Source organism: Salvelinus alpinus, chromosome 30, assembly GCF_045679555.1.
Source record: "Salvelinus alpinus chromosome 30, SLU_Salpinus.1, whole genome shotgun sequence".
NCBI lineage: Eukaryota > Metazoa > Chordata > Actinopteri > Salmoniformes > Salmonidae > Salvelinus > Salvelinus alpinus.
The window spans coordinates 4675610-4690756 of NC_092115.1; the positions used below are offsets into that span (position 1 = coordinate 4675610).

A 15147-nucleotide genomic window follows, 5' to 3' on the forward strand; every position below is an offset into this window, starting at 1 on the left:
CCCAACCTGGAACAGGACCAGAAGGTACGTGTTGTTGACGAGTGGCCCAACCTGGAACAGGACCAGAAGGTACGTGTTGTTGACGAGTGGCCCAACCTGGAACAGAACCAGAAGGTACGTGTTGTTGACGAGTGGCCCAACCTGGAACAGGACCAGAAGGTACGTGTTGTTGACGAGTGGCCCGACCTGGAACAGGACCAGAAGGTACGTGTTGTTGACGAGTGGCCCAACCTCGAACAGGACCAGAAGGTACGTGTTGTTGACGAGTGGCCCAACCTGGAACAGGACCAGAAGGTACGTGTTGTTGACGAGTGGCCCAACCTGGAACAGGACCAGAAGGTACGTGTTGTTGACGAGTGGCCCAACCTGGAACAGGACCAGAAGGTACGTGTTGTTGACGAGTGGCCCAACCTGGAACAGGACCTCAACGTGTTGTTGACGAGTGGCCCAACCTGGAACAGGACCAGACGGTACGTGTTGTTGACGAGTGGCCCAACCTGGAACAGGACCAGAAGGTACGTGTTGTTGACGAGTGGCCCAACCTGGAACAGGACCAGAAGGTACGTGTTGTTGACGAGTGGCCCAACCTGGAACAGGACCAGAAGGTACGTGTTGTTGACGAGTGGCCCAACCTGGAACAGGACCAGAAGGTACGTGTTGTTGACGAGTGGCCCAACCTGGAACAGGACCAGAAGGTACGTGTTGTTGACGAGTGGCCCAACCTGGAACAGGACCAGAAGGTACGTGTTGTTGACGAGTGGCCCAACCTGGAACAGGACCAGAAGGTACGTGTTGTTGACGAGTGGCCCAACCTGGAACAGGACCAGAAGGTACGTGTTGTTGACGAGTGGCCCAACCTGGAACAGGACCAGAAGGTACGTGTTGTTGACGAGTGGCCCAACCTGGAACAGAACCAGAAGGTACGTGTTGTTGACGAGTGGCCCAACCTGGAACAGGACCAGAAGGTACGTGTTGTTGACGAGTGGCCCAACCTGGAACAGGACCAGAAGGTACGTGTTGTTGACGAGTGGCCCCAACCTCGAACAGGACCAGAAGGTACGTGTTGTTGACGAGTGGCCCCAACCTGGAACAGGACCAGAAGGTACGTGTTGTTGACGAGTGGCCCAACCTGGAACAGGACCAGAAGGTACGTGTTGTTGACGAGTGGCCCAACCTGGAACAGGACCAGAAGGTACGTGTTGTTGACGAGTGGTCCAACCTGGAACAGGACCAGAAGGTACGTGTTGTTGACGAGTGGCCCAACCTGGAACAGAACCAGAAGGTACGTGTTGTTGACGAGTGGTCCAACCTGGAACAGGACCAGAAGGTACGTGTTGTTGACGAGTGGCCCAACCTGGAACAGGACCAGAAGGTACGTGTTGTTGACGAGTGGCCCAACCTGGAACAGGACCAGAAGATACGTGTTGTTGACGAGTGGCCCAACCTGGAACAGGACCAGAAGGTACGTGTTGTTGACGAGTGGCCCAACCTGGAACAGGACCAGAAGGTACGTGTTGTTGACGAGTGGCCCAACCTGGAACAGGACCAGAAGGTACGTGTTGTTGACGAGTGGCCCAGACTGGGTGTGTGTATGCGCACGTCCATCTGTGTGTTTCATGACCTCAATGTCTTTAGGACTTGTTATTGTCACACATGACTCATGTAACTGTGTCCCCGTGTGACTGTGTCCCCGTGTGACTGTGTCCCCGTGTGACTGTGTCCCCGTGTGACTGTGTCCCCGTGTGACTGTGTCCCCATGTGACTATGTCCCCGTGTGACTGTGTCCCCGTGTGACTGTGTCCCCATGTGACTGTGTCCCCATGTGACTGTGTCCCCGTGTGACTGTGTCCCCGTGTGACTGTGTCCCCGTGTGACTGTGTCCCCATGTGACTGTGTCCCCATGTGACTATGTCCCCGTGTGACTGTGTCCCCGTGTGACTGTGTCCCCATGTGACTGTCCCCGTGCAGGTGGCCAAAGATGTGTCAGTGCGTCTGCACAACGAGCTGGAGAATGTAGAAGACAAGAGGACCAGGGCTGAAGATGAGAATGAGCTGCTGAGACAGAGGATCATCGAGGTGGAGATCTCTAACCAGGCTCTACACAATGAACTGGAGAGAAATAAAGAGGTAGGAGAGGAGGAGGGAGGGAGGGAGGAGGAGGAGGGGGGGGAGGAGGAGGAGATCTCTAACCAGGCTCTACACAATGAACTGGAGAGAAATAAAGAGGTAGGAGAGGAGGAGGAGGAGGAGGGAGGAGGAGGAGAGGGTGGAGATCTCTAACCAGGCTCTACACAATGAACTGGAGAGAAATAAAGAGGTAGGAGAGGAGGAGGGAGGGAGGGAGGAGGAGGAGGGGGGGGAGGAGGAGGAGATCTCTAACCAGGCTCTACACAATGAACTGGAGAGAAATAAAGAGGTAGGAGAGGAGGAGGAGGAGGAGGGAGGAGGAGGAGAGGGTGGAGATCTCTAACCAGGCTCTACACAATGAACTGGAGAGAAATAAAGAGGTAGGAGAGGAGGAGGAGGAGGAGGGAGGAGGAGGAGAGGGTGGAGATCTCTAACCAGGCTCTACACAATGAACTGGAGAGAAATAAAGAGGTAGGATAGGAGGAGGAGGGAGGAGGAGGAGAGGGAGGAGGAGGAGATCTCTAACCAGGCTCTACACAATGAACTGGAGAGAAATAAAGAGGTAGGAGAGGAGGAGGAGGGAGGGGGAGGAGGGGGGAGGAGGAGGAGGAGGAGATCTCTAACCAGGCTCTACACAATGAACTGGAGAGAAATAAAGAGGTAGGAGAGGAGGAGGGAGGGAGGAGGAGGATGAGGGAGGGAGGGAGAGGAGGGGGGGAGGAGGAGGAGGAGGGGGGGAGAATGGGGGGGTGGAGAAGGAGGAGGAGAGGAGGAGGTGGAGATCTCTATACAGGCTCTACACAATGAACTGGACAGAAATAAAGAGGTAGAGGAGGAGGAGGGAGGGAGGGAGGGAGGGAGGGAGGGAGGAGGAGGGGGGAGAATGGGGGGTGGAGAAGGAGGAGAGGAGGAGGTGGAGATCTCTAAACAGGCTCTACACAATGAACTGGACAGAAATAAAGAGGGGGGAGGAGGAGGAGGAGGAGAGGGGGAGGAGGGAGGAGGAGGAGGAGATCTCTAAACAGGCTCTACACAATGAACTGGACAGAAATAAAGAGGGGGGAGGAGGAAAGGGGGAGGAGGGAGGAGGAGGAGGGGGGGGGGGAGAGGGGGGAGAAGGAGGGGGGGAGCAGGAGGAGGAGGAGGAGTTTAAGATCTCTAAACAGGCTTTCCTCCAGGGATCATCAACCTCCAGAAAGTGGAGAGCAACACTTATGCAGCTCCACTACACAATACATTAAAAAAATTCCCCAACAGGATTACCAACACGGGACGATTTATTTTTTCTTGAACGGATCGTTGGGGGACTGGAACGTGATTACAAATCATTTGTTGACTGCGAATTGACCGCAAGAAGCCCAAACAGATATAATATTTGACTACAACATAATCATTTAAAATCTTGCTTACATTTGTATGCGATCACATCCAGTGCATTCGGAAAGTATTCAGACCCCTTGACTTTTTCCACATTTTGTTACGTTCCAGCCTTATTCTATACTGAATAAAAAATACTCATCAATCTACACACAATACCCCATAATGACATCACAATACCCCATAATGACATCACAATACCCCATAATGACATCACAATACCCCATAATGACATCACAATACCCCATAATGACATCACAATACCCCATAATGACAAAGCAAAAACTGGTTTTTATACATTTTTGTAAGTTTATAAAAAATAACAAACTGAAAAATCACATTTACATAGACCAGTTAAAAGTTTGGACACACCTACTCATTCAAGGGTTTTTCTTTCTTTATTTTTTTACTATTTTCTACATTGTAGACTAATAGTGAAGACATCAAAACTATGAAATAACACATATGGAATCATGTACTAACCAAAAAAGTGTTAAACAAATCAACATCTATTTTATAGCTACCCTTTGCCTTAATGACAGCTTTGCACACCTGATGTCAGCTTTGACGCTACACGCTTGGCACACCTGTGTTTGGGGAGTTTCTCCCATTCTTCTCTGCAGATCCTCTCAAGCTCTGTCAGGTTGGATGGGGAGCATCACTGCACAGCTATTTTCAGGTCTCTCCAGAGATGTTTGATTGGGTTCAAGTCCGGGCTCTGGCTGGGCTACTCAAGGACCTTCACAGAGACTTGTCCCGAAGCCACTCCTATGTTGTCTTGGCTGTGTGCTTAGGCTTGTTGTCCTGTTGGAATGTTCACCTGTCCCTCGATCCTGACTAGTCTCCCAGTCCCTGCCGCCGAAAAACATCCCCACAGCATGATGCTGCCACCACCATACTTCATCATAGGGATGGTGCCAGGTTTCCTCCAGACGTGATGGTTGGCATCTCCACAGAGGAAGTCTGGGGCTCTGTCAGAGTGACCATCGGGTTCTTGGTCACCTCCCTGACCAAGGCACTTTTACCCCGATTGCTCAGTTTGGCCAGGTTTTTGCTCTGACATGCACTGTCAACTGTGGGACCTTATATAGACAGGTGTGTGCCTTTCCAAATAATGTCCAATCAATTGAACTTACCACAGGTGGACTCCAATTAAGTTGTAGAAACATCTCAAGGATGATCAATGGAAACAGGATGCACCTAAGCTCAATTTCGAGTCTCATAGCAAAGGGTCTGAATACTTATGTAAATGAGGTATTTCTGTTTATTTTCATACATTTACTAACATTTCTAAAAACCTGTTTTCACATTGTCATTATGGGGTATTGTGATGTCATTATGGGGTATTGTGATGTCATTATGGGGTAGTGTGATGTCATTATGGGGTATTGTGATGTCATTATGGGGTATTGTGATGTCATTATGGGGTATTGTGATGTCATTATGGGGTATTGTGATGTCATTAAGGGGTATTGTGATGTCATTATGGGGTATTGTGATGCCATTATGGGGTATTGTGATGTCATTAAGGGGTATTGTGATGTCATTATGGTGTATTGTGTGTAGATTGAGGAGGATTAGAAAAATATCAATTTTAGAATAATGCTGAAACGTAACAAAATGTGGAAAAGTCAAGGGGTCTTTATACTTTCTGAAAGCAATGGACTTCTCTCTATTGTGCGTGGGAATACTTGAACAGATTTCTCTCATTAAAATCCCTTGGAGCTGATTTCCTTTGTACAGTCTATCCTCCCCCCCAAAAAAATTGCTCAGAAAACTTGGGGGGCCAAATAAAACTACACCCTGACCAAATAAAACTACACCCTGACCAAATAAAACTACACCCTGGCCAAATAAAACTACACCCTGGCCAAATAAACTACATCCTAACCAAATAAAACTACACCCTGACCAAATAAAACTACACCCTGGGCCAAATAAAACTACGCCCTGGCCAAATAAACTACATCCTTGGCCAAATAAAACTACACCCTGGCCAAATAAAACTACACCCATGCCAAATAAAACCACACCCTGGCTAAATACAACTACACCCTGGCCAAATAAAACTACACCCTGGCCAAATAAAACTACACCCTGGCTAAATACAACTACACCCTGGCCAAATAAAACTACACTCAGGCCAAATAAAACTACACTCAGGCCAAATAAAACTACACTCAGGCCAAATAAAACTACACCCATGCCAAATAAAACCACACCCTGGCTAAATACAACTACACCCAGGCCAAATAAAACTACACCCAGGCCAAATCAAACTACACCCTGGCCAAATAAAACGACACCCTGGCCAAATAAAACTACACCCTGGCCAAATAAAACTACACCCTGGCCAAATAAAACTACACCCTGGCCAAATAAAACCATGAGGAGGAGGAGGATCATGGTAAGGTAGAAGTAAAAAAGGTGACACAGATTTTGTTCAGTGAAAAGGTCTTAAACACCAATTTTCTGTTTTTATTTTGTTTAATTGTTTGGCTCATTGCGTCTTTATGTCTGCGATGCAACGTTCTGATTGGTCAGCGTCTGTGGCCTGTTAGCTCAGAGGTGATGCATGCTGGGTATAATGAGATGAGAAGCAGCTATTCTGGGTGGCGTGTGTGTGTGTGTGTGTGTGTCGTGTGTCGTGTGTGTCGTGTGTGTGTGTGTGTGTGTGTGTGTGTGTGTGTGTGTGTGTCGTGTGTCGTGTGTGTGTGTGTGTGTGTGCGTACAGCATGCTGTTGTCTGTGCGTTAGCTGTGTGTTTTAAGGGTCTGCCTGCTGTGTGTATGTCTGTGTCAGCTTTAAAAGGCTAATGGACAATGACAGAGTGACAGGTACAAATCTGTCTGGGAGCGGAGAGAGAGAGAGAGAGATAAGACTACTGCTAAACATGGCAGGACAGGCAATATGGCCAGGCACATACTGTATGGAGCTACAATGGGAATCCTATACAGATAGCTGCCCTCTTTGAGTTCTCTCAACTGTGCTTGTCACATGACATCCATGTCACATGACATCCATGTCACATGACATCCATGTCACATGACATCCATGTCAGGTTCCTAAGCCCCTGACCTGTCTACCTTTTTGTTTGCTGATGAAGCAAAGTATGAACTTAACATTTATTGACATTATTTTCCGTTGTTGACTTACTGATAACATTTGGTGTTAAAGGTGACAGGCAAAGTTCTCCACCCCAAAAAAACAAACAAACACTTAATAATAATAATGGTAATTTAGGCTTTATTAAAGAAAGAACAACGTTTGTGACCCACTACCTTGATTCTTTTTTTTTATGTAGTAAAATTTGAATAAAATAAAATTATACATTGGATACAAGAAGGGACTCATGGTATCACACACTGCAGTTGAGGAACAATGGGAAAGTCATTCTGCTTTGGAAGTTGATAAACTTTTGAGAAAATGGCCCTTGAATATTTTAGTACACCTACTGGAGAGCTTAGCTGTGTTCGAATACCCATACTAACGTTCTGTATACCACATACTTAATGAGTATTTACTACATTCTATATACTATTAGTTCATTTTAGTATACTGTAAATGAACTGTATCCTTTCAGTTGAGTGTACTAGCGCTTCGCCTGTCTTCCGGAAATTGATGCTGATAAAAATGATTAGCTTGACATTTTACAACTTTGGGTGTGTTTGTAAATTCAATTTGGAGTGCGCTCTGGGCGTTCGTAAATTCAAAGCGAATTTACTATGAATTGTATTATGGGCCCTGAAAGCACGGAAATAGTGTCCACTGCTTGTATACTTTGCATTTAGGCAAATTTAGTACGACATCCGGGAACTTTTGGCTTACTAAACTCTATCCATACTGTGACCAATAAGCATACTATATACTCAATTCACGTCACAAATAGTACAGTTTAGTGCGGTTAGTATGAGCATTCGAACACAGCTCTTGTCCTTTTTTGTCTACACCCATTCAGCATCGTTCACACCCTCTTAAGCCTTAGCCCCACCCATCTGTTTAAGGATTCACATGTGAGGAAGAACCATGACCTTCAACGGAGATCCAGCTTTCTGACATTAAGCTCTAAAATGACTTGGTGTTCTCCTGATTTCATGATGCCATGCACACGTTCAAGGCACTCAGTGGCAGAGGCAGCAAAGCAACCCCGAAACATCACTGAACCCTCCTCCATGTTGGACTGTAGGGAAGGTGTCATGTTCTTTTGAAGGCTTCATTTTGTTTTCTGGTGTGCTTTACCAAAAAAAAGCTCTAATTTGGTGTCATCTGTCCACAGGACATTCTCCCAGATGGATTTTGGCATGTTCAGGTGTGTTCATGGCTTACTGCAACTCAAGCTACAGACATGGCTTACTGCAAAGAACACAACACATGTATAATGACTGTAAGCTAGCTAGTTACCTAGCTAATACACTTAGTATACTTATTGGGAAATATTTTTTTTGCTATCTAACTAGCTACACTGGATGCAGCCATTGATGCTGCAGCCAGCAAGCTAACTAGCTAACCAAAACGTGGCTAACTACCAAATGAAAATAATTAAGCTATTTCTGATCGTTACCATATATAGCTAGTTAGACCCTTTCTGACAATTGTACTGTGAACACAAGGTTAGCTAGCTGGATATCTAGCTAGGAAAGCTAGCTCTAGTTTACAGTAGCCAAGAAAATCGAGGATCATGATCTCTCCTGGTGAAAAATGGCTTTGAAAAGATACACAAATACTATTACCGCTTTTGAGCTGCCCTTAAATGAAGATCAAAACAGTAATTTAAGTTATTTATTATAGTTAGTTAGAAGGAGAACAACGTCATCCCGACCGGCCACCGACTGTCACAGTGAAGCACAAGAGAAAAAAATGAAAACGACTTTGAAAATCTCGGGCACCAGATTATTTCCTGGATCAAATGCAAAAACATGAAATAGATTTGTGATTGTGTTCTCGACAGTACAATATCAGAGCATGTGAGTGCAGAAATTGTGCACCAAAATCAGATAACTTTGAACCTTTTCAAATGAATTAATTTTTCAAACATTCCTAAGGAGCCTCCTTTCGTGTTAAATCAAGGATACAAAATCTACCCGGACCAAAATATTATTGCTGATCATTTTATGATGTATTTAGCTGTTGTAATAAAGAAAAGGTTTGGAAAAACAGGGAAACCTTTTGCCTGTCACCTTTTTAAAGAAGGTTTACTTATCCGGATCCTAAGCACCTGATATATGACCTAAGTACACCACACCTCCACCTTGTCGTTTGCTGATGCAGCAAATATCAGGTGCAACTATCAGGTGCAACTATCAGGTGCAACTATCAGGTGCAACTATCAGGTGCAACTATCAGGTGTAACTATCAGGTGTAGGCTAAATATTTATTTGACATCGTTTGACTTTGTTGACTCTTCCAGAGCTCTCTGCGCCCTAGTGGGGTTAATCAAGGCCAGGGTTCCCCAACTGGCGGCTAGCCCACGGCTGGTTTTATTTGGCACGCCAAGTTTTCTGAGCCAAAGAAAATAAAACAAAATGTAAAAATCGTGTGGAATTTTCATTGTTGGACATAGAAGACTGTAAAATTAAAATAAAAACACCAGGAAATCATCTCCAGGTGATTTTAATAGAACAAACCTGTTCCAAAGTATTCATACGCATAATAGAGAGACTTGTGATCGTATACAAATGTAAGCAAGGTTTGAAATGGTTATCTTTTAGTTAAACATTATATCTGTTTGGTCTTCTTGCAGTCTACAAATGATTTGTAATTATGTTCCGGTCCCCCAACCATCCGCTCCAGAAAACAATCAGGCCCGCCGCTGAATCTAGTTTATGCAGAGAGATGGATAGGTCTGTGACAGAGAGATGGATAGGTCTGTGACGGAGAGATGGATAGGTCTGTGACGGAGAGATGGATAGGTCTGTGACGGAGAGATGGATAGGTCTGTGACGGAGAGATGGATAGGTCTGTGACGGAGAGATGGATAGGTCTGTGACGGAGAGATGGATAGGTCTGTGACGGAGAGATGGATAGGTCTGTGACGGAGAGATGGATAGGTCTGTGACGGAGAGATGGATAGGTCTGTGACGGAGAGATGGATAGGTCTGTGACGGAGAGATGGATAGGTCTGTGACGGAGAGATGGATAGGTCTGTGACGGAGAGATGGATAGGTCTGTGACGGAGAGATGGATAGGTCTGTGACGGAGAGATGGATAGGTCTGTGACGGAGAGATGGATAGGTCTGTGACGGAGAGATGGATAGGTCTGTGACGGAGAGATGGATAGGTCTGTGACGGAGAGATGGATAGGTCTGTGACGGAGAGATGGATAGGTCTGTGACGGAGAGATGGATAGGTCTGTGACGGAGAGATGGATAGGTCTGTGACGGAGAGATGGATAGGTCTGTGACGGTCATGGTATCTTGGATGACTGTTTTGGATGATAATTGGCAAGCCGAATGACCGCAGCCACCTTAATAGCCTTTTTGAATAGAAAATATATATTTATTATTCTTTTAATAGTTTTGTTTTGGTTCTCCTCTGCTCCTGACTGCATGTGCTGCAGTAGAAATAGAATGTCTGTCCCCATTCAACTCAATGATGGCATAATGGCTGGTCTGGCGGCCATTGCGACTGTGACCATAGGAACAAAGCAGGAAGTAAAATATGTGCTGTGATTTGTTGATTCAACTCAACTGACATTAGTCGCATCAATTAACATAATTTAAATGAATATTCTACATTACCATGGAAATTATTGCATCACAATACCAGGAAGCCATTACGAGTGTACCCCCTGAGTTTACCGCTGAAATTGCCAGGGTTAGATGGTCCCAACAAGCCTGTTCTATTCATTCTATTTCTATGTGTGCTGCTGTTGCATTGTGGGGGGTGTTGCCTAGGCAACGGAAGACTCGTTTGCTTGTTTCAGCAGGTAGCAACAAAGTTTCATCACGTTGTGAAGAGTCCATGTAACGGCAGAAATTAAAACAACCGCACGAATGTCCTGCCGTCCCATCGAAAGTCAAATATTCATTACACAAAAACAAAACAAACAAACAAACATGTGTATTTACAGTACCAGTCAAAAGTTTGGACACACCTACTCATTCAAGGGTTTTACATTTACATTTAAGTCATTTTACTTTATTTTTACTATTTTCTACATTGTAGAATAATAGTGAAGACATCAAAACTATGAAATAACACATATGGAATCATGTAGTAACCAAAAAAGTGTAAAACAAATCAAAATATATTTTCTATTTTAGATTCTTCAAAGTAGACACCCTTTGCTTTGCACACTCTTGGCATTCTCTCAACCAGCTTCACCTGTAATGCTTTTCCAACAGTCTTGAAGGAGTTCCCACATATGCTGAGCACTTGTTGGCTGCTTTTCCTTCACTCTGCGGTCCAACTCGTCCCAAACCATCTCAATTGGGTTGAGGTCAGGTGATTGTGGAGGCCAGGTCATCTGATGCAGCACTCCATCACTCTCCTTTTTGGTCAAATAGCCCTTAAACAGCCTGGAGGTGTGTTTTGGGTCATTGTCCTGTTGAAAAATAAATGATAGTCCAACTAAGCGCAAACCAGATGGGATGGTGTATCGCTGCAGAATGCTGTGGTAGCCATGCTGGTTAAGTGTGCCTTGAATTCTAAATAAATCACTGACAGTGTCACCAGCAAAGCACCATCACACTGTCACACCTCCTCCATGCTTCACAGTGGGAACCACACATACGGAGATCCTCTGTTCACCTACTCTGCGTTTCACAAAGACATGGCTGTTAGAACCAAAAATCTCACATTTTGACTCATCAGACCAAAAGACACCAATAAGAAGAAGAGACCGAAGGGCAGATTTCCACCAGTATAATGTCCATTGCTCGGTGTTTCTTGGCCCAAGCAAGTCTCTTCTTCTTATTGGTATCCTTTAGTAGTGGTTTCTTTGCAGCAATTTGACCATGAAGGCCTGATTCACACAGTCTCCTCTGAACAGTTGATGTTGAGATGTCTGTTACTTGAACTCTGTGAAGCATTTATTTGGGCTGCAATTTCTGAGGCTGGTTATTCTAATGAACTTATCCTCTGCAGCAGAGGTAACTCTGGGTCTTCCTTTCCTGTGGCGGTCCTTGAGAGCCAATTTCATCATAGTGCTTGATGGTTTTTGCGATTGACTGACCATCATGTCTTAAAACTTGTGGAATTTCTTTCCTTGTTAATGAGCCAATCAGTTGTGCTGTGACAAGGTAGGAGTGGTAAACAGAAGATAGCCTATTTGGTAAAAGACCAAGTCCATATTATGGCAAGAACAATTCAAATAAGCAAAGAGAAACAACAGTCCATCATTACTTTAAAAGTTGTTAGGGCTAGGGTCCTTTTAACAGAATTTCCGCCTGACTGATGTGCCCAAAGTAAACTGCCTGTTACTCAGGCCCAGAAGCCAGGATATGCATATGATTGGTAGCATTGGATAGAAAACACTCTGAAGTTTGTAGAAATGTTAAGATAATGTATGAGGCTATAACACAATTCATATGGTAGGAGAAAATCCAAAGAAAAAACAACCCGGAATTTCATTTATTTTGAGATCCCATGCTATTACAATGGAAAGCTATGGGTCCTATGCAATTCCAGCTCCCATATTGCAATTCCTATGGCTTCCACTAGATGTCAACAGTCTTTGTTCAAGGTTTCAGGCTTGTTTCTTCCAAAACGAGGAAGAATTTTGAGTTTTGGTACTGGGAGTCACAGTTGGAAATCAGTCTGGGGGCGCAACGAAGATAATTATGATAATTAAATATTAAAATAATGCTAATTTTGCTTTTCTATTGAACATACTTCTTTCCGTATTAAATATTACAGTTTAATTACATTTTAGGACCTGAGGATTAAATAGAAACATAGTTTGACTTGTTTTAACAAACTTTAGCAGTAGCTTTTTGGATTCCTTTGCCTGCATGTTGAGTGTATTACTGAAAATTGATGACGCCAACTAAACAGACTTTTTGGGATATAAAGAAGGATTTTATATAACAAAACGACCATTCATGTTGTAGCTGGGACCCTTTGGATTGCAAACAGAGGAAGATTTTCAAAAAGTAAGGGATTATTTAATCGCTATTTGTGATTTTATGAAGCCTGTGCTGGTTGGAAAATATGTTGATGTGGGATGCCGTCCTCAAACAATTGCATGCTTTCGCTGTAAAGCCTATTGTAAAGCGAACAATGCAGTTAGATTAACAATAATTTTTTACCGATATAAGATACTTGTATGTTCATAAATGTTTAATATTACGAGTATTTATTTGAATTGCACGCCCTCCAATTTCACTAGATGTTGAGTGTGCAAAGCGTGTGCAAAAGGTGGCTACTTTGAAGAATCTCATATAAAATATATTTTGATTTCTTTAACACTTTTTTTTGGTTACTACATGATTCCATAGGTGTTATTTCATAGTTGTGATGTCTTAGCCATTATTCTACAATGTAGAAAATAGTAAAAATAAAGAAAACCCCTTGAATGAGTAGCTGTGTCCAACATTTTGACTGATACTGTATATATTATATATTAATTTATTATTCTTTTTTTACGGTTATGACAGTCTTCATCCATAACCGTTGGTTACACGGTAATTGTACCAGCCCTGAATAGTTGACCAATGGCTGACCAGTAAGAACACAGAACAGTCACAGCAGGACTTCTGGCCTCCATCTTGACCAGTGAGACCAGGCTGGCAGCAACACTCCACTGACTGGACTGACCAGCCCCTCACTGAGAGAGAGCGGTTGTGTTCAGTAGGCAGAAAACGTTAGGAAAATGCAGTCAAATGGAGGTGCTTGTCCAATAAGGACGCTTGTTGTCCAAAATGTTTTTGCTGCGTTGTGCCCTATAAAACACGACCCTGGATAGAAAGAGAGATATGAGAAGGGAGGTGAAGAGACACACAGATACAGGGGGAGGTGTAGAGTGATGATGGGATGAGACAGACAGATACAGGGGGAGGTGTAGAGTGATGATGGGATGAGACAGACAGATACAGGGGGAGGTGTAGAGTGATGATGGGATGAGACAGACAGACAGGAGGTGTAGAGTGATGATGGGATGAGACAGACAGACAGGAGGTGTAGAGTGAGGATGGGATGAGACAGACAGACAGGAGGTGTAGAGTGATGATGGGATGAGACAGACAGACAGGAGGTGTAGAGTGATGATGGGATGAGACAGACAGACAGGAGGTGTAGAGTGATGATGGGATGAGACAGACAGACAGGAGGTGTAGAGTGATGATGAGATGAGACAGACAGACAGGAGGTGTAGAGTGATGATGGGATGAGACAGACAGACAGGAGGTGTAGAGTGATGATGGGATGAGACAGACAGACAGGAGGTGTAGAGTGATGATGGGATGAGACAGACAGACAGGAGGTGTAGAGTGATGATGGGATGAGACAGACAGACAGGAGGTGTAGAGTGATGATGAGATGAGACAGACAGACAGGAGGTGTAGAGTGATGATGGGATGAGACAGACAGACAGGAGGTGTAGAGTGATGATGGGATGAGACAGACAGACAGGAGGTATAGAGTGATGATGGGATGAGACAGACAGACAGGAGGTGTAGAGTGATGATGGGATGAGACAGACAGACAGGAGGTGTAGAGTGATGATGGGATGAGACAGACAGACAGGAGGTGTAGAGTGATGATGGGATGAGACAGACAGACAGGAGGTGTAGAGTGATGATGGGATGAGACAGACAGACAGGAGGTATAGAGTGATGATGGGATGAGACAGACAGACAGGAGGTGTAGAGTGATGATGGGATGAGACAGACAGACAGGAGGTGTAGAGTGATGATGAGACAGACAGATACAGGGGGAGGTGTAGAGTGATGATGGGATGAGACAGACAGATACAGGGGGAGGTGTAGAGTGATGATGGGATGAGACAGACAGACAGGAGGTGTAGAGTGAGGATGGGATGAGACAGACAGACAGGAGGTGTAGAGTGATGATGGGATGAGACAGACAGACAGGAGGTGTAGAGTGATGATGGGATGAGACAGACAGACAGACAGACAGACAGACAGGAGGTGTAGAGTGAGGATGGGATGAGACAGACAGACAGGAGGTGTAGAGTGATGATGGGATGAGACAGACAGACAGGAGGTGTAGAGTGATGATGGGATGAGACAGACAGACAGACAGACAGACAGGAGGTGTAGAGTGATGATGGGATGAGACAGACAGACAGACAGGAGGTGTAGAGTGATGATGGGATGAGACAGACAGACAGGAGGTGTAGAGTGATGATGGGATGAGACAGACAGACAGGAGGTGTAGAGTGATGATGGGATGAGACAGACAGACAGGAGGTGTAGAGTGATGATGGGATGAGACAGATAGATGCATTATGTGTGAAGCTGCTCTACTTCCCTCCTCTCTAACTGGGTACAGTTTCTCTCCCCTGAGGTTTGCCCCAGAAAAACACTGTCTGTCTGGGAGCCTAGCAGGTTCTAGAGCTAGCTGGAGCTGGGGCTTGCTGCGGTCTGCCTCTAGTGACTCCTTTCCTTTGCTCCTCTCCTTATCTCCTACCCTTGTCCTTTCCTCGACTCCTCTCCTTATCTCCTACCCTTGTCCTTTCCTCCTC

The 15147-nt window shown here is 44.9% G+C and overlaps 1 protein-coding gene across 2 annotated transcripts in view; it reads left to right on the top strand.

The window, feature by feature from the left end:
• LOC139560603 (microtubule cross-linking factor 1-like) overlaps window positions 1-15147 on the top strand; it is a 207668-nt gene that overhangs the window by 22222 nt on the left and 170299 nt on the right. For both annotated transcript variants that reach the window (XM_071377531.1, XM_071377532.1), the window contains exon 3: window positions 1969-2127. In XM_071377531.1, coding sequence (XP_071233632.1) covers window positions 1969-2127 — 159 coding nt within the window. The remainder of the gene's footprint in view (window positions 1-1968; window positions 2128-15147) is intronic.